Source organism: Lathamus discolor, chromosome 2 (assembly GCF_037157495.1).
Source record: "Lathamus discolor isolate bLatDis1 chromosome 2, bLatDis1.hap1, whole genome shotgun sequence".
Lineage (NCBI taxonomy): Eukaryota > Metazoa > Chordata > Aves > Psittaciformes > Psittacidae > Lathamus > Lathamus discolor.
Window position 1 is genome coordinate 83,462,196 of NC_088885.1, and position 19,793 is coordinate 83,481,988.

The 19,793-nt window shown below is 42.5% G+C and overlaps 1 protein-coding gene across 2 annotated transcripts in view; it reads right to left on the reverse strand.

Moving 5' to 3' along the window:
- Positions 1-4,780: 4,780 nt before the first annotated feature.
- Positions 4,781-19,793, reverse strand: part of FBXL7 (F-box and leucine rich repeat protein 7) — a 179,731-nt gene continuing 164,718 nt past the window's right edge. For both annotated transcript variants that reach the window (XM_065667584.1, XM_065667585.1), the window contains 2 exons: positions 11,944-12,555; positions 4,781-7,877 (listed from right to left, as the gene is read on the reverse strand). In XM_065667584.1, the coding sequence (XP_065523656.1) occupies positions 7,141-7,877; positions 11,944-12,555 (1,349 nt within the window). In that variant the 3' untranslated portion in view covers positions 4,781-7,140. The remainder of the gene's footprint in view (positions 7,878-11,943; positions 12,556-19,793) is intronic.

The window sequence follows — 19,793 nt, forward strand, 5'->3', positions numbered from 1 at the left end:
ATTCAAGTTTCAGCCGGCAGAGAAGCTGTTAGCTTAAGTGGTAGCAGTGGAGATGATACCTTGCTGCCAGATCCCGCTGAGAGAGGGCCCTTGGGATGTACCCCAGCCTGTCAGCTGGGGATAGAGAGGGAAAAGGATGGGAGTTCAGGGGGGATTAAAAAGTAAACCACCATAACTTACTTGTCACCTGGGGGCCAGACACAGAGAGAGAAGGTTTGGGTCATTTCTGAATACACCGCCATTACTGGAATATAAAGCCAGAGAGAAGAAAAACCAACACAGTCCTGCTCCAGCAGTGTTCTGTTATGTGATGGGTGATGACCTGCTATGTTATGAAAAGTCACCAGCAGATCAGTCTTCTATTGGCAGTGAGTGAAAGCTGTTGTGGCTCATGATAGATGTATACCTGATTTTTCTACTAGGCTACTTTAACAAAGAGGATATTAATGACTGAATTACGTAGACCCCCTCCCCCCCCCCCCCCAGCTAAGTTATCTTGTAGTTCCACATATCACTGGAAGAGCAAGTATCAGAAAGCATCTCATTTACTGGTGTTCATGCATGGGCTTTTCACCTCCACAGAGAAATGTGAGGCAGATTTAGCCACTAAATGGTCACTGACTTCTAGTCAATCTCCTGGACTGCCTGCAAAGTAAATGGCCTTACTCATCCTGCTAATATCAGTAATTTGTGTTATCCATAACTATGTAGGCAGAACACTTCAGAGTCTTGCAGGTGCTTGGGTAACTCTGAGGGCAGAAGAGAAAAGGGAAGGACAGTATGGAGGAAAAGTTGCAGCTCTACTACCCTCGCCAAAGCAGGTGTTGAGGAGTTTGCTCCTGTAATTGATGCTAAATAAAATAGGAGATGCAATTAAGGAATGAATCACTACAAAATTATTGACACTACTGTGGTTCAGTATTTTCAGACCCTCCAGCAGCAGATCTCACATATGAGATCTGAGCTCTGACAGCTTGTTATGTGTCACATATATCATGTGTTATTCTCTTTCCATGCTGAAATACAGGTAGCCACTCTGCAGAGCCATGCCACAAGGCACATTGACAGCAGTAGTATCATGAGATACACAACCATTGAGTAATCAAGTACAATGTAATTCAAGTCCAGAAGTAAGCTCTATTCTTCAAAGTATTTTCACAGCATACAATAAAACAGGAAGAGACAACCAGAGCAAAATTTAGGTGTCGGCAAAATGTGGTTTGTTATTAATAAATATATAGAAATATCTTTTTCATTTGTCCTGAAAATGAAAATTTCATTTTTCATTTAGGGTATAAAGATGTGAAAACATTCGATAAGGTAGCTCATAAACAATAAACTAGCTACACTCACTTTTTATAACTAGGAACTAATTGTTTTCTAAAGCTGTGATATCTGTCTGCTGAGGCAATCGTGCGAATGGAGTACATTGAAGAAGTAACAAAAACTTCTTAAGAATGGCCATTTACTGGATTAAAAAAAAACACAACACATTGTAGGAGCCATCGAATACAGACAATGAAACATGAAACTGTTAAAAATAGTCATTCCTCTTGGCACAAATCCCTTTTTTATTCTCTCTCGTCTTTGAGGATGACTTTTTCCATCTCTACCATTTATGTCAGCTTGAAGTTACAGCATGCAATGCTTCTTTAAAAAACAAAGGAAAATTAATCTATTCTAACCCAAAGAACACATCTTTAGTGCTGGAAGGAATGGTTAAGATTGCTGTTCTGCATAAAAAGTATCAGGGTCATTTATAAAAGCTCAGGGGGGTTATTTTTTCCGAAGTTCCCACCTTCTGGTCCCTCTCATTCTCTCTCTGGTGACTGCTTAGTAACTTATATTGGCTTAATTTGACATATCTATGGCCAACTGGATTGTTGCACTCACAATATATATATATATGTAATTGTACGAGTAGAGCCTACTTGGAAAAGATTTCCATTAACTAGTTTCAATCTGAGATGCACCTCTGTGATTGTCCAGGGGACAAAGAAAAAATGACCCAACATTTCTGCCCAGCTTTTAAAGGCAAAAATAGAGGGAAAACCTGCTCTGAAGCATACAGCTGCACAGCAAGGGGGTGTGAAAATAAACATCCCCCAGCTGTTTTATGGAGAAAGCTGATTTAATCTCTTTAATAGCATGCAGTAATGCTGCTCACTTAAATGTATTTTTCTCTAAGCTAAGTTTGAATTCTGATGTCTACTGCCTGGCAGTAACTTGAACCTGTCATTATGATTATGCTCTTTAACAGCCATCAAAAGGGCATGAATTTGGCTCCATGCTGATGCCTGCACCTTAGCAAAGCTGAACAGTTGGTGTTGCTGAAATACAGAGACAAAGGAAGAATAGATGTTACAAACTTGCCTTGCATTGCTCTTCTCAGTAGACTGCCTCGCACAAAGGTGTCAAGGCAGGAACAAGACACGGAGGTTGACAATGTCTCAGGCCTGTGTATACATTTGCTGTTAAAGGTGGAAGTTCTGCTTGTAAAGATTCTCTGTCTTCACAAAATATAAAAAGGGTAGATATCGGATGAGCTAAATGCAGAATCACTATTTCATTTTTAAGGGCTGTTTCAAGTTGAAGGCATCCTCACTGAAACTGTTAGTCTTTCTCAAAGCCTTTGCCAAGGGAGTGTGCTGTATCTACATGATGTTCAGTTAATTTTCTTCAAGTTTCTGCTCCTGTCCCAGACTTCATTCTTCAGTACTTACTCTTTCTCTGGCCCAGCTCTCCCTGTCCAACAAGTCATACAAACCCACCTCTCCACACCAGCCACAGTTTCTTTTCTAATATCATTCAATCTCTCTTCACCTCAGTCCCAGTCCCACTTGCCCAAGAAACTTCCCTCATCCTTCTTCTTGTCCCAGTTCTCAAAACCCCACCTTTCCACCCTGCCCTGTCTTCCAGGCAGTTTCCATATAATTCAGGTCATCTCCTTCACATTGCCAGGGCGATAAACACCTCTCAGCTTTGCCAAATCTCAGCCTTGCCAGACTACAAGTTCTGAGATCTAAACGTGCCCCTTTTCTCCCTGGTCATGGAGTTGGAGCTGCTGAAAGACATGTAACATAGCTAACTTTGGGTGAATTTTAGCAGGGAGTTCAGTAAGAAACATCCTTGTCCCATAGCTGACCTCCTGGCAAGGCTCAGGCTTTCACTCTGAAGGCCTTAGAGGAGATGAAGAGCAATGGACCATTTTCAAAGGAAAGGTCACCAGGAGTTTAACATGAGCAAAATGACATTTCCTCCTAGCTTTATTTACAGAATCAGATGAACCATTTCCACTAACATTTTCAAAGCCCAGCTTGGGAATCTTCAGCACGAATAGCTAAATTGACAAAATCAGAAAAAAGCAAGAGAAGGTTACCTTCCTGGGGAACGCTATGGGAAGAGAAGCCATGCACCAGCTCTGTCAGAGAACTTTTCCCCTTTAAATGAACACTGGCAGCCACTCTGCAGTCAAAATGGCCACGACATTTCATTTTAATGAGAGTTTGGACCAGCTTCAAGCTTAGTGCTAAAATTAGGTCTTTTACTAAATTAGGTTTTTAATTTCCCAGTTCAAAGGCTAGCAGTTTTCAGAAACCACGTAAGCTGCTACTGAAGGCTACAGTCTGGACCACAGTTCTGAGCCCAAGACACCCAACAGAAGCTGCTCTGCATTTTGTAGGAAGCCAGATGAGTATAGCTCAAAAAGGAAAATGTGTCACACTTCACATCAGTCTTGTGCTGCTAATGGGGAAAATACAGTTCCACATTTCATGAAAGCCAAGGAATAAGAAAGATGAATACCGAGACACAGAACTTTGGCTACCATTGCAGTGCATGGTAGTTTAGAGGTGCCTTTTCTAAGAGACCTTCCTCTACAGGACACAAGTTCTTCTGAAGACATAAACAACATGCCAGCCTGACTGATGTGATTCATCACTGCTTTCTTTGATGAGATCACCACATGCTGTTGCAGAGCAGAATAAGCCTCACTGCCTGAGCCTGAATTTTATGGTTCAAGAATCAACAATGTTTTTACTCAGGAAATTTATAGTCTTTGCCAACCCCAAGCTGGAATGAAGACACATCAGTCACATGTTGCAACCTTTCCAGCAAACTCAGCTCCACATGCACTATTTCAGTTTTCTTTTCTGGTCATGTCATTTTGCAAGTAGACATCAGGTAAAAGGTTAAAAGTCAGGCAAGCTGTACCAATAAGTTAAATTCAGATTTTCTTGAAATAAGTAGCACTCTCAGAGTGCCAACTCAGATCATGTAAGACCGTGAACATTAAAGATGCTTGGCTCAGAAAAATTGCCTTTATTCATTTTCCACCAGTGGCCCCTTGAGTGGGGTTTTTTTTCCTGAGCATTCAAAAGGCAATACTGCACTAAAAAGTGCTCTACCCTTTCAGGCATTTAATTTTACTTTTCACATCAAACATGTTAACTTGCTGTTAAACCAGAGCAGAGGCCCTCCTGAAATTTTATACACGTGCTTTCTATATACTGTTTTTTCTTTTACTTTCACTTCCAGTTACTGATTATGTTTCAGGTCAAAAAGGTCCACATGCGGAAAATAAAAATTTAAAGAGACAGATAGGCAAGGTCATAATCTATAGCAAAGATATTTTGTTTCTTTTTTGATATAGTCATCCACCTGCCTGATGTGCTGATGTGCCCATGCACCTACCTTCCAAGAAAACTTTTACAAGTATTTAATCTTCCCTTTTCCACCAGAAGTTAATCAATTAGTGCAAATGACGATGCATGCTCATCAGTTACCAATATATCGCTTTATTTCTTGGTAGCAAATTAAGGCTTTATAATGAGATTTGTACAGTACAGGCCAATTTAAACATTAGAAACCTTAAAAACCATGTAGCACTATTCACTCAATTTAGCATAGCCAGAAAAGTAGCTTTTTTTTTTTTTTTAATAAACAGTTAAATGTTACTAATGAGGCCTTATATTTCATGAGTGCAAATGGCTCAAAATCCCACCATCCTCAGGAACTGGTTTAACATTTAACTAGCCTTGGGGCCATTTTGAGATAAAGAGACAAACAGAGAGTATAGCTGGCTCGGATAAAATATACTGTACTATTTGCTGGAGAATAATCTCTACTTTAAAAAATACAGAAAGGAAAACCAAAATGACATTCACTGGCCAAAGGATGGTATCATCCCCTACTAGTCACTGGCCAGTAATAGGAGCAATGACAAATTCATTTTCCATGGCCCTGTTTGCTTTAGTACAATGTGATTTATAATTCAGAGTTGATGACATCCTGTATGTTAAGAAACTCAGAACTGGAGGAACGTACATAAGTTACAGGAACTTGTGCAACAGTAGGACAAGTTCCCTCTGCAGGGACATGTCCAAATCATTGTTTTTCTGTAACTTGAGAGAACATTGCTACAAGTATTTCCTCAGCAGTTATGTATTTTTCTCCAGCATATGGATTTTCACTTCATATCAATGATTTTATTAGTGCTGTCTGGAGATGATGGAATTACTGCTTATGAAAACCAGACACGGTGCTTCCCTTCTTATGTTCTCTACTGAGACTTTTATAGTGCTTGAACTGAACATATGAATTCACCTGTCAGTCAGGCGCAGGGGGCCTGCCTGAAAATATCATCACCTCTAGCATGTCTGGCTTTCAGATCTGATTATTATATGTGAAAACGCAGAGAAATGGCTGCCAAAAAATTGTGAAGAAAGTAACCATGAAACGACCACATGCTCTGGGGAAGGAGGCAGTGAGATATGGGAACCTCCAAACCGCTCTTGCTCTTCCATGAGCAATTCAGAAAACAAGAGTGACCACGAGAGTACAGGGGGCTCCCAGTGTCACAGGGCAGCAAAGGTGTTTTAATTCCTTTCTGAACAGCAGCTGTTTCTCCAGCCTAAGGGAACACACAGAGACAAGGTTCACAAAATCTAGACCTAACGTGAATAACACTCTAAGCCCCTCTGTCCCCAGGGGTGTCATCTAACATCAGGCTAACATCTTTGAAGTCTTGAGATCAGCCATCTATCCTTTGAAATGGAAGGCCACAGGAAAGGGTTGGGTTTTTATGTGTATTAAGGCACATATTAAATTTACCTCAACTCATGTGCCTGGTTTGCTAAGGGAGAGGTCACTGCAGTGGTGCCATGGCTGCTGAAGAGGTACAGTGAAGGAACAAAGACAGACTTCCTGGTGGCAGCCACGCAGCACAGCAATTGCGACTGCCCTGTGCAAGCTGCCCCATCAAGCCTCAGAGAGTCCCTGGTATACTACAGTGCTATCTCAGCTTGTTGCAGAATTACAGCAGCTTCCCAGGCTGATTGCTGGCTATCCCCTTTGCCAGGCCACCAATACCTCAGGTGGTTTCCTTCACTCAGGTGAATATGTTGTCACCTATCAGACCCAGAAGTCCCTATCTGCTACCAGAGGGTGGTACTACACATGCAGGAGGGGGCAGATTTAGAAATGAAGGCAAGCAGTTATGATGCACAAGTGACCTGAAGGTGGACTTTCCAAGAGAATCCACGCATGGGTCTCCAGATTCACTCAGCAGAGTGCTCAGCAGTGGCCAGCAGGTTGTATTCTGCCTCGATCAAGTATATTTAAGAACATTACCCAGTATTTCCTGAGGGATTAAAATGGATGACTACCAAAGACAAACTACTTGGAGACAAGAGGATGCTTAATCAGCCATATTGGAAGAAGTCGGGGAACACAGACACATATTGCATAGTCAGCTTCATGAGCACAGCTGGAATTCAGATGTATTTGACACAGCTTAGTAGCATTTCCAAAGGAGGGATTATGTGCTATTTCCTTTGGAGGTAGCTACTGTAGCCTGGGACAAGACCATGGCTGTAATGGAAATGGCACCCCACTGGGGATGCTGAGCACTCATTGCTTTTGCATTAAGGCAGCCTCTCCATGGAGACCCACCACACCTTGAAAAGTGATCATACAAAAAGCAAACAAAACAGTCCTCTAGAAACCCCCTTCACCCGCAACATACAAGAAAAGCTGACTCCCGTGAGCTATAGAAAAGACAGCATTACTGAATATGGGAGCATGTGTTTATACATCAGTGTTTTTAATACTGCATTGTAATGACAGGTGTGGGGTGTCCTTTCAGAAGAAGGCAGGGTTGGTGTGCTCTATAATACAGCGCTTGCAATGTCGTTTAACAAATCGCAGAGCATCCACAGAGACATCACAGTCCTGCACGTTCAACATCTGCAGGTCAAAACAGTTGGCAGCTACAATCTGCAGGCCCTGCCCAGTGATGCTCTCACATGATTTCAGGCTCAGGCGCTTCAGGTTGAAGCAGTTGAGGGCTAGAAACTCCAGGCCGGTGTCTGAGACCAGAGGGCACTTGCCAATATCTAGTGATTTGAGTTTTGTGCAATTTTTGGCGAGGTACTCCACACCATGGTCCGTGATGCCCTCGCAGCCCCGCGCGTTGAGGTAGCGCAGCTTGCTGCAGTATTTGGCTATGTAACGGATGCCCACATCTGTGATCCGGCCGCAGTGAGCGATGCTAAGGTATCGGAGGCGTGACTCCAGCTTGGCAATCTCCCTCATGCCGAAGTCACTGACAAAGCGGCAGTCACTCACGCTCAGTTCCTTAATGGACGTACAGTAAATCATCAGGTAGCGGAGACCCTCGTCGGTGATGCGGACACAGCGGCGCAGGTACAGGTGGGTCAGTTGAGTGCAGTGAGCGGCAATGGTGTGCAGTCCTTCGTCCTCGAGGACGAAGCAGTCTGTCATGTCCAAATAGCGGATGGAGATTTGTTTCCCATGTAAAGGAGACAGCTTGATGGAGGCTTCGCGAGTCAGACTGATGCATGTTACTTTGGAGCAGCCTAGGTGGAAAAACACGGCAAATTTAAGCAAGCAGTAAAAACAAATCACACAGCAAGGTGGGCATAAAATTGCATGCTGGATGTGATGAAGGTATCTTCATGTTGCAAGAGCAGAATCATCCTGACTGACTAGTCTGGATTTGCTGTGATGTGTCCCTGCACCAGAAAAAAGAACAAACTCCACTGGAGCCAGTGAGGTTGCTTTGGGATTTTGTGCACCAGCAAAGTGACAGACCAATTTTGTCCATATCCCAAATGCAAAAGGATGGTCCTAGGTTTATCTGGGGACAGTCTATGATCTGTTTCTGCAATATAAACCCAGTGACAATTTGAGAAAATGGTACTACCTGACAGCTTAAGCAGCTTTTTTGATCAGAGGCAGTCATTGCTGACTGGCTGAGTCTTTAAACCAGCACCAGAGGCTCTTTCACCATCCAACCCCATTATAAAAAAGACAGACCCCACCACCCTCCAGAAAGCATTTGGAAGACAGATGTGAATCCTGCATTCTGGGAAGGATGCAAAACTATGGCAAGACTATGTGCTTGCAGAAGGGTGGAGATTTGGGTAACATAAGGAGAATAGGGAGAGTCAGCAGGAGCCAACAGACTGGTAGGGGCATGGGAGGACATGGGCAGATGCAGAAAAGGACTGTTGCGAGTGAGAAAGCCTAGCCATGAATGGAGGTGTCAAGATGACAAACACCAGACCTTGCAAGAGAAGATAAAGACATATATTAAAGGGAAAAACACGCCGACAGACTTCCCCCCTTTTAACCTCCACTCTGTGCATGGTGGTGAATGAAAGCTTTTTTACTTGGAAAGTCTGTTTCTGCTGCACTGCAAACTGGCAGTTTCAGGCTTCTGGAGGGGAATTCTTTTCTGTGCCAAGCTCAGCTGGGCACACTGCATTAACATCGCTAGAAACAGCTGCAAGGAATAAGGGAGGGAAGATCTGCTAGAGGTCAAGGCCTAATAGTTTTAGCCATAAATGCCTATTCAAATTCTGCAGCTTATGCCTAAAAGAGGTCCTCTCAGGTAGGGATAAAAAGCTTTTTTGGCTAAGCGAGAAGGAAGGGAGCATGAGGCTGAGGAGAATGTTCTGCCTGCTGAGGATCCAAGAAGGGGGAACGCTTTAATGACTGAAATTAAAATGTGAACGGGTCAGAAGTCTTACAGCAGGGTTGCAGTCGCATACGTCAGTGTGTAATCGATGTTTTGACAAGCTCAGTATTGCCTTATCTAGTTCCTTTGACTACACTGTAAAACATCTCATGGGAAGGATTCTCAAAATGGTTTCACCAGAAAAAGTTCATGTTGATACAGAACTGCCTGATTTTTAGGCAAAATGACAGGTTCCTGTGTCTGCAACAACTTTTCTGTCCTAAATAATAAAAAATGTAAAAACAAAACCTTGTAACAGGATTTTCCATAAAGTATAACTGATTTTAAAAGGGAGGAGAAACCTCCAAACAGACTGAAAAAATATGCTGGCCAGCATGTTAGATAATAACTTGGAGTCAAGCTCAACCAACTTCGAGAGGTATCTCAGACCTGCCCACAAAGTGGATGCTGAAAATGACAGAACTTACATTGTGGAAAACTCTTAAAGTTAATATGAACATCTGGTTTTGACATTAAAGATTTTGGTACATCACTGCTGCCAAGTAACCATCCAAAGGAGAGAGGGATTCAGCTAGATATACAACTGTGAACTGGGTTTTAATTAACTAGCTACAATTATAGCATCATCCCTCAGCACGTGTACCCAACTTCTTTTGCTCAGTATGAAACCAAACCAGGAAACCACTTCAGAGTGGTTTGAGAACTGCTTGAGTGTGTAGGTGTAAGACTTGTCCTCCTAACTGCAGACAGAAGGAGGGGAAAAGGGAATCCTGCTTCTGAAACATCCTCCAAAATTACTCACAGCAGAACGAAAAAATGTGTACTCAAAACAAGACCCCAGAGATCAATTACCCTCAGTTCATATGCATGTGCATGCAGCAAAAGCCATGTTTGAACCCAAACACCCTGACATCTGAGCATGTTCAAAGCCAGGATTTTTCCCTTGCCAGTCCCAAAACGAAAGAACAACTTAGAAAAACGTGAGATTAAAATTGCTTTCCGGTCCTGTTGATGAGACAGAATTCAAGGAAGACAGGTATTTTACTTGCTTTCTACACACTTTGGACCAAACTGATGAGATTTTAGGGCCAGACACCATCTTCCAGTTCTGAAAGTAACTGGCTTGGGGAAACAACAAGTGAAGATTGACCCTAAAGGACCCTGTTTCAAGATCTGGTACCATCTTTTCATTTTCCCTGCTTCTGAAAAAAGTCACCTTTAGTATACAGGATATCTATCAGTAGGAGCTGTGGACTAAAGCATTTTCAGCCATCTACAAGCCTTCAGGTACCCTCAGGATGTCAATTAATAGACTGGTGTGCCAAAGCAGTTCACGTCAGCAATTCTACTTGTCCTGTTTCTCCAGGTCCAGGATGTTTGAGCCCCTCAGCTCTTCAAGCCACCCTAGAGGGTGCAGTAAGAAAAGCATAAATAAGACAGGGGTACAGACAGCCTGCAAAGTTGTGTGTAGTTCTAGGTCTTAATCACACAGGCACATACATTTTCTCCTAGAATTAGAGATTCTTCAACCTGAATGTGAGGGTAGAAACCCAGAACTAATGTTAGTACGTACTGACAATAATCAATTCATATGCAAGGACATTGTGAATAGGCTTGCAGAGAGTCCTTGCCACCTGGCTGTTTCAGAGACCAATCACAAAAAGTTAATCACTCTGACATTGCTACTTGGTTTGATGCCTTCCATGGCATTCTGCCATCCTAGGAATATTACGTGAAGGATAAATCAGTTAAAAATAAAATAAAAGGCAGAAAAAGGACAGAAAATCAATGTACACCAGATAGGCAGCCTTGGAAAAATCAGTTTATCTGGGTACCAGTAACTCAATAGCATTTGCTTCCTCTCCCCACTTTATCCTCCTTATTGCTATTAACACCTCTGCAATAACAAATCTGGTCCAGCTGATTAATACAACATTAGACTGATAGCAAGTAAGATTGCAAAATAATACTGAACATAAAATTCACCTCAGTGTTCTGCTTGGCTGCATCCTTTCCATTAAGTGCCAGCCTGTTTTCAGAGAAACTCTCTGTGGCTGACCTTAGGAAAAAAATACCTGTTTTTGCCAGTGCAGGTCTGAGAGAAATAGCTTAAAACATTTCCACTGATCTAAACAGCTGTGGTGAGCCATGATAACTGGGCAAAAGGAAAAGGAGAAAGCCACTAAGCAAATATATGCACTACTGAAAAAAGTAAGGAAAAAAAAAGGAATCTAAGCTAGCCAAGTCTCATTAAAATAGCAATAGAAGCAAGAGGACCTTGAAGTTTGGGATGACAATTGATATTCATACCCGGACAAAAGCCTAGCATTGATTCTGAGCCCCTTTCAAGTCACTTACCAGATTACAGAAATATACATTATGTATATATATAATCTGCTTATGAATCATATACATATGTGAAAAAGATAAAACAAGTTTTGCTGAAGTAACTCTCCTTCACCATACGATGTAGCACTGACTGCAACGTGGGCTTTGGTAAGGTAGGTAAGTAAGGGTGCTTTGTGCAAAAAATCCGTAAGAAGTACTTGTGATGTTTGAATGAGCCATCTATACACTGGAGATATTCAAGGCCCGCCTGGACAAGTTCCTGTGTGATGTACTGTAGTTTACCCTGCTCTTGCAGGGGGGTTGGACTAGATGATCTTTTTAGGTCCCTTCCAACCCTTGGGATTCTGTGATTCTGTGATTCTGTGATTAGCTCGGCTCCATCAGTGGGAGCCTGGCCACTCAAGAAGTGCTACTGGCATTTAGGGCACTGAGATTCTAGCGGTGCCTGTCTCATCAGTGCTGTGTTAGGAGACTGGCATTTCTACTTCAGAAAGCAAAACAGAAAGGGGAAGGGTGCAGGTGTGGGGCCAGGGGGTTGACAAGCATGAGGCTTTTAGAATCAGAGTCATCTGTACTGAAATATTTCCTGTTACCTGACACATCCAGGTGCTCCAGGTTTGGGCACAGTGACACGACATCAAAGACTGCTTCATTGGAGATGTTGTAACATCCTGACACCTCCAGCCTTCTCAGTTCTGGACAGCACTGGGCAATGGTGTAGAGTCCTCTGTCTGTGAGCCGCCTGCAGCCACTAACAATTACCGTCTCCAACATGAGACATACGTTGGGTGTATCCTGACAAAGCCTCCGGGTCAGCACTTTAAGAGCCCTGTCTACATTGATTGTCTCGCCGGTCAGGCGAATAGTCCTCCAAAGCCGAGGGTCCCAGGCAAGGTTATACCAGCGGCGGCACACACGGGCACAGCGGCACAGCTGGTTGGTGGGCAGGAAGGAGAATATCTGGATCATTGAGTGGTCAGGCAGTCGGTCTATATTGGCTTGCTCCTTCTGGTGCTTGGATGCCAGCCGGATGAGAGGATGCGTGAGACGGGTTGGAGGTGGAGAGTGGACCATAGCCACCGTTTCCCCAGTGACTGAGGATGAAGACGTTGACGACCCCCTGCCATTCTGGAAACCAGGGGAATTCGGTGGAAATATTAATGCTGGACTGGGTGTGCTGAGCGTCCGCATGCTCAGGTCGGAGTCTGGAAGACAAAACACATGATTTCAGTAAGCGGTGGGCAGACACAGACCTCCCTGTGCAGCAGAGTGCCCCACTAGCCAGCTTGCTAATGGAACATGATGGGCTTTGGGGTTTGCTGGGGGTTAAGCAGTCATCTTTACCAGTGAAAGTGAGGAAATGCATATTTCAAAATCTATCATATACTTCGACAGCACTGTTCACCTTAGTGTTGGGTACACAACAGAGATGTACCCCTAGCTGCGCTGCCAGAGCCATGCTAGCAAAGAAGAGGCTGCACATCTGAGCCCTGTAATGAAGAAGAGACAACAATGGAAATCCAGAGGCTTTAATTCTTTATACTCCCAAGTAAATACTGCTAGAAATGAGTATATTTGAGTCACAGGCTTTTTTGAGTAACTGCCCATACCCTTGGCACTACCCAGGCAACTGTTACCTGTTAGGGGAGGAATACTGCTGTCCTTCACCTCTCAGCTCCTCCAGCAGGAGGCCAAAGAAAGGCCCACAAGACAAATGCTACTTCTTTCACCAGATCTAGGCAGATAGGTGTCGTAGTTTAAGCCCAGCAGGTAACTCAGAACCACTCAGCCACTCACAAAAGGCACAACCCTGTACACTTACTTTGATTGTGCCATTAAAGATATTAATTTTTATTCATGCAAACTGGGACTCAGCAGCTCAACCAAGAGCCCAGTCCCAATTCTTGAAGGGGAGGTTGCTGTGCCTTTCCATGTGCACTCAGGAAGCACTCCTTTCCAACGGACTAAAGTGAGCTTCAGCTGGATTTGAAAAAATAAGCCCAGACCTGTCAGTATGGATCTCAACAGAAATTCCTTATGAGGGAAAGCAACACCCAGAGATGAACACAGGAACCACGATTATTGCCCAGTAGAATAACAAATATCACGAATGGGGTAAGATCAGTGGTTTTAGAGCATGAAGCTTTCCTCCACATCACATCTTCTGCTACCACTTCAGTGTTCAGGCATTTCAGGGAAGCTCGCAATGCCATCTCCTTAAGTAACACAGACCCTACAGCTCTGTGACTGTGACAACAGAGACATGGGCTAAGCAGGGTAGAGCCAGAAATGCACTCCAGAGAATCGGCCAAATCTGGGTTTAGGCAGAGTTTTAAAATTAAGTACATTTTACATGAATTTGATCAGTGTATTACATATGAATTTCCTCATCAAGCTTATACTTAGCCCAGCGCAGGCATGCACTGATCTCACTGGCTACTACAGTAGCAACCACAGGCCTGCATTTTCACAGTGTCTCTGTAAGGCAGAGAGGCACAATTGTCTAGCTGAAGAACCCAAGACAAAGTCCAGCAGCTTGCCTAGGATCACCTAGTTCAGTTGCAGAGAGATTGAAATCATCATCTTACACTGAAGGAAAAACCTATACTACCCAGCTCCTTCCTTCTTCTTCTTCTGTATCTTACTTTATTTAGACGGAAACTCAGTATGTCAGCAAGTAACCATTTTCTTCAAGGCTTCTGAGTCTATGCTATGGCTATGTGGACCTAACCTGGAGACTTGTGTATTTTTGAGCAAGAACACAGAGTGGGTTTTGCAGACACTCTGGTCCCCCTTGAGACTTCCTAATACCCCCCTGGCAGCTATTGCAAACAGTTGCATCGAGGAGTGTTATTTGGAAAGCATCTGGTATACTCTGGTATTTTAAAAATGAGATTTACAGCTGGGGAGAAGAAAACCAAACCACCAGCAGCAGCCAGGCTGCTGCAGACAAGCACTGAATCCACACACCACTTAGGCAGCAGACCCCTAGATTAATTTCTGCAAGGACTTACCATACACTTGACCTCCCTCACACTACCACCAAAGCCAGTGACGGTGCCTGAAGTTAAACGTGCAGAAGATGTGGCAGACTGGGAACCTTTGCTTTTTGCTCTTTTCTTGAGATTTTAAGACAAGGATGCTTCTAATGTAAACAAACAAACAAATAAATACACTTCTTTTCAAATGGAGGATGTATGTTCCACTACTGCATATGTTTGGCATTTTGAGTTCCTCTCTTTTCCTTTTGTTTTTTTCATTTGTTTTGGGCTTTTCAGTTGGGTTTTTTTTCGTTTTTTACACAAACCAACCAAAAAGGGAAAACATAATGATATAACTAAAACCCACAGAACTAACACTTGTTTCTACACCACAAAATAGATGGAAATAAAGTAAAAAGGATACAAATTAATTTTTTACATCTGCTATACACGATTTTTAGTACTGTGGGAATGATTACCTCCTGTCAGCATATTTTGAAAACATACATTTTTAGTCAGTTAGTTACTGTTGAAAACGCCTAAAAATCTCTGCAGGGCTACATTCTTCCCTACTATCCATTCCTACTCGAGTATAAAGAAGCATATAGCACCCCAAGATTCTCCCCACTCCCCTAGTGATCAAAGCACCAAGCTAATATGGCTAATCTCCACTCCTTTTGGATCAAAAGTGGCATTCCTTCATCGCTCCTGGGCACCCTGTGAATAATCAATACCTTAGACATTCTGGGTGTGTAATGAATTACCAAAAAGTGTTTTTTAACTTAGACCTAGAGCTAAAAAAGGTTTGACCTTCTGTTTTATGGGTATGCTTCATGCTTGCTTCATGCTCTCTGAATTCTCTCATTAGTATAGCAGTTCCAGATGTGCATCCTGTATTTCCTTTACCTTCCATACTGAAGGTGTGTCATGTGAAACTTGCTCCCTCCACCTTTGGGGCATGGACTTCCAGACAGACCCATACACATGCACGCACACACCCTGTGTCCCCACTCCAAAGTATTTTGGGGAAAGACTGAAGTGTTGTCATTGTGTTTGACCAAGAGTGTCGAAAGAGCATTACTGCTTTGCCGAGCCCATAACGCAACATGCTGTCAGGCAGGAATTTTGCTGGTAACTCAGCTGAACTCTATACAGAGGTATTCCCGCTTACTGTTTGTTGTACACCCCTAAGGGGAAATGTAAAACCAGCAGGTGAGTCCAGGAGCTCTTTGCCAGTAAAAACTTGGAAAGCTTTTTGCTAGCATTTAAAGCTTCAGCAAAACACTCAGCATACTGTACATTTTCCAGACTTTTCAAGTATCGCTGGGAGGGGCTTCCTGCAGCACTGACTGAACCTCTGAGGGTTTCCTTCAGGTTTTGTTCTTCACCATTTCCTGAGAGCTAGCTAACAGGCTGAGTCAGTCTGAGACAGGACAACTTAATGACAGTACGACCTTAACAAACACAGCCCTGCAAGTGCAAATGAAGTTACTGACTGCAGCTCTCAACACACATTTTACACACATACACCCTATACAAGCATTTCTTTTCCTGAAAAATCCCAGTTGTTTACAAGCCTGAAAGGCAGCTTTACATGTTGGTGATGTTAGAAAGTAAAAAACAGATTACAAAGTAACCCTTATACTTCCTATGACCTCTTCCACCCCTTTGCCTCCATGATTACCAGTCTTCTGTGCAAGACATTTTCTACTAAAGTTTTGCTCAGGCTCTGAAAATTGTTTGTTGATGTAAGAGAAAATTTCTTACCAATCTTTAAAGAAATCTCAAAAGATGCGTGCCAGAAAGAACCATAAAAGCTGACACAGAGGGATAAAATGCACTGGAGGGAGTTTTCTTATTCCATTAGGAATCTGGTTTATTTCAAAAGATTCTTCTTCCCCCCCATTTGTTTTCCAGTTAATATATACATCTGGGAGAAAAGAGCCTTTAAATATATATCATTTAAGCTAAGATCTAATCTCTGTTCCTTCTGGCATTGAAAACAATATGCAGCCTCTGATTTCAGAACCATAGATGTATTTTCATCATTTCACCAGCAATGCTCACTAACACGGGGCACTTCATGTCCAGACCCCAGCATGGACATATTAAGAAACGATTGAACCATTTTCCATGCTTAAAGCATGACTCCATTCAACCACACCTTCCACTATGGCATTGCAGTTGTGCCTTTCTTAAAGTGAATCTATACTGAGCTCCTCAAGCTAACAAAATCAACGTGAGAATCTGGGTGAACATCTATCAAACTTCATATTTTTATCTGACAACTGAAAAGGATCCTTTGTGTTGATCTGTGATCACCACTGAGGTATTTAGCAAATCTAAGACAAGAATTAAACCAGACTATGTTCAGGCTCTGAAAAGTCAGTATAGCTTAGAAAAACAAAAAGCAACTGGCATTCTTGCCAAAACATTAGATGCAAAATAATGTGTGCAAGAAGCATTTATGCACAGCACAGAGATGTCACTTAACATCTCTTCAACAACAGTGCTGCACAGATATTACATATTTTACTAAGTGCAATGTGAGTATAGATTTCACATTTTTACCACAATACCATCAACTTCATGCATGCCAAGGAAGTATTACTTTTACAGAGACTGGGGAAAGTGGGAGCCTAATGGCTGTAGCAGCTACAGTCTCCGATGCAAAAGGGAAGAGAAGCAGCTGACAGTTTTATACAGGGGGAACAGTACAGGCTGATTTAAGTAGAGACTTGTGAATTTGACAGACAGATGTCAGGTATGGCTATGTGCCCTTAGAGAAGACTAGGTAAAGGGGTCAGCTAGGACAGCAGGATGCAACAGGACCATTTGCTTTCTAATGCCTTGGGCACAAAGTCCGAGAAAAAGCAATACCTACAAAAGAGCATCTTCCACATCACAAACATCCTCAGGCATTTCTCTTAGGCTAAGTCAACCTACTGACCCAAGTTCCTCCCAGCTCCGGGAGCCCCAGAGGAATCAAAGAGCCCATAATAGCAAAGAGGCAGCTGAAACAAAACTCACCACGCAAACTTGCACAGGGCTACAGCGGGCAAATACACCAGACAGAAAGGGTTGCTCAGCAGAGATACCTACATGATTTTGCAACCTTTTTACAATCAAGAACATACAGAATGAGAAATTGAGTTGAATGAGCTCTTGTCTCTCTCCAAGTACACCAAGTACACTTAAACCACCTCCGATGTGCGTGTCTGCCCTGTTCTTCATTTCCAGGGACATTACTCAGCTCACTGAGGTGCCTGTTCCAGTGTTGTCACCATATCAAATTTCTGAGTTTTAATTCTTACCCAGCTCACACAAGAAGCTCTTTCTTGCCCCTCTCCTAGTGATTGCAAAAAATGAGAGGTCTGTACTGTTTTCCTGCAGGGATTTCTCACGCATTTGCTCAAGCCTCAGCCCTTTCTTCCTAGTCCCATTACTAATATTTTCAGTTTCTCCTAGTTATTCCTTTAAATTTTCTCCAATCTGTGTGTATTTCTCTTAAAGCACAATGCTCCAAACTGAGCACCACACACCACCCCACGGCACCAGCAGTGGATAAAGCAGAGTCCTTCCCACCTATGTTTCATGAAAACCATGACGACAACCTTCCAGAATTCAACAGTCTCGGAAGGATGATGCATTCAGTATATGATTTGACGTATTGCCTGGATTCCAACATGCCATACAGCTGCCTGGCCATTTATATTCTTCATCCATGTTTATATAAACCATTCGTCTTTCCCACACCTGTGTCCTGAGAGACTGGTATGTTTTCTCTCTCTTTAACCTTCTATTTTTTTCCAAGAGCATTTTGAGTTATGAACAGCCTCCTCAAATTGTGCTCATTTTCAGTTTTTCAAATATACTGCAGGTCCAGTGTCACAAGTTTTAACCCATTCCTCTGTACACTGGTAGTTTTGTGCCTCAATTAAATTCAAACAAGTGGCTTCTGGAGAGGGATGGAAAGTCTAGCAACCTATTAACGAATAATGTAAAGTGTAGCAGAGCAGATCCCTAGAGGGTCTTTCTTGAAACATCATCACAGTTGACAAATACTCAGTGATAACTATGCAACACACTATTTCCCTTCAGTGGCCACATTATGATGATTTCATTTAGTCAGTATTTCACTTGTGGCTTGCTTCCCACACAGACATGGAAGACTCTAAATAAACCTGAGATAGGTTACAGCTACTGTCTCCTAATCACTGGACAATTTATTCCTACCAACACTGAAAATTAGATTGAAAAGTAAAGTAAAAGGAACAAAAAGAACTTTGCCAAAGGCAAAAAACTTATTTCTTATGCTGTGAGAACTTGTAGGTGTGCACCTCTCCTTTCGAGAGCAAAGATGTGCAACAAAGCTCGATTTTTCAGTGTAAGAATAAGCAGCCTTGGAGCTCATGAAGTAATCACATCCACATGCTCTTGGAAGGAATGGTTTCACAGAACTTAAAATAACCTTTTATAGTTTTTAAAAACCTCCCATAGAATGTAATAACAAGCTGCACCTATTGTACAAGACTAGAGGCACTATTACAAGACCATGTGGAAGAGGGATATGTTAACTTAAATTTGAAGCCATTTCATAGTAGTTTCTGTGTGACATTTTACACCTTGGATTATGCTGGTGTAACTTCCCTGTGATGTTGAGCTCATTTTCTTTACTCTATAAACTCCTCCACATACATTTGGAGACCTGATCTTGCATTCCTGGCATATTCACACTGGATGCTTAAAGTCAAACAGCACTGCAAGTGAAGTAATTTCTATAGTTTTATTAAGCAAATATTTTTTCCTTACAATGCATTTGTTAAAAGCTGAAGTTAATTTCCCCCCTACAGACTTTGTCCCCTGCCACTTGGCGCAAATTAATTTTATCCCCATATTTTTGAACAGAGCTAAAAAGACAAAGACTGAGGGGAAAAAAAAAAGAAAAAAAGTATTCCACTTATTAGTTTATGAAGTCAAAGCATCTTAATTTTGCCTTTGCTACCAGCAGTGATGCCAGCACATCACTTCTGAGAAGAGGGTTTGTCAGTGCATCATTGCTGGGAAATTACACAGAGATAGATGGGATAGTGCATTTTTTCCATGTTCAGTAAATATCTAACCCAAAATGAATTCCATACACACTTAAGTACAAGCTCTTCTTAAACCTCTTCTGGACAGATCCTCTCCCAGCTCCTTGCAGTATGCCATGGCGCTTCTCCAGCTAAGTTCATTTATGCATGCATTAGCAAGGAGTGCAGCCCAGAAAGAGGAGCTCTGTGGCACAAACGTGCTACTGCTGGAACCTAACATCCACAGGCCTGGGAACTGGGTGTTAGTTTTTGGACAATGTCTAATCTCATCCTCAAACCTGAATGTTCAATAAGGATTGCCCTTGGCACTTTAGGTGTCCTGCCAGAACACATTTGTTGCTTTAGTTTCACCTGAGAGTAACTTGGCTC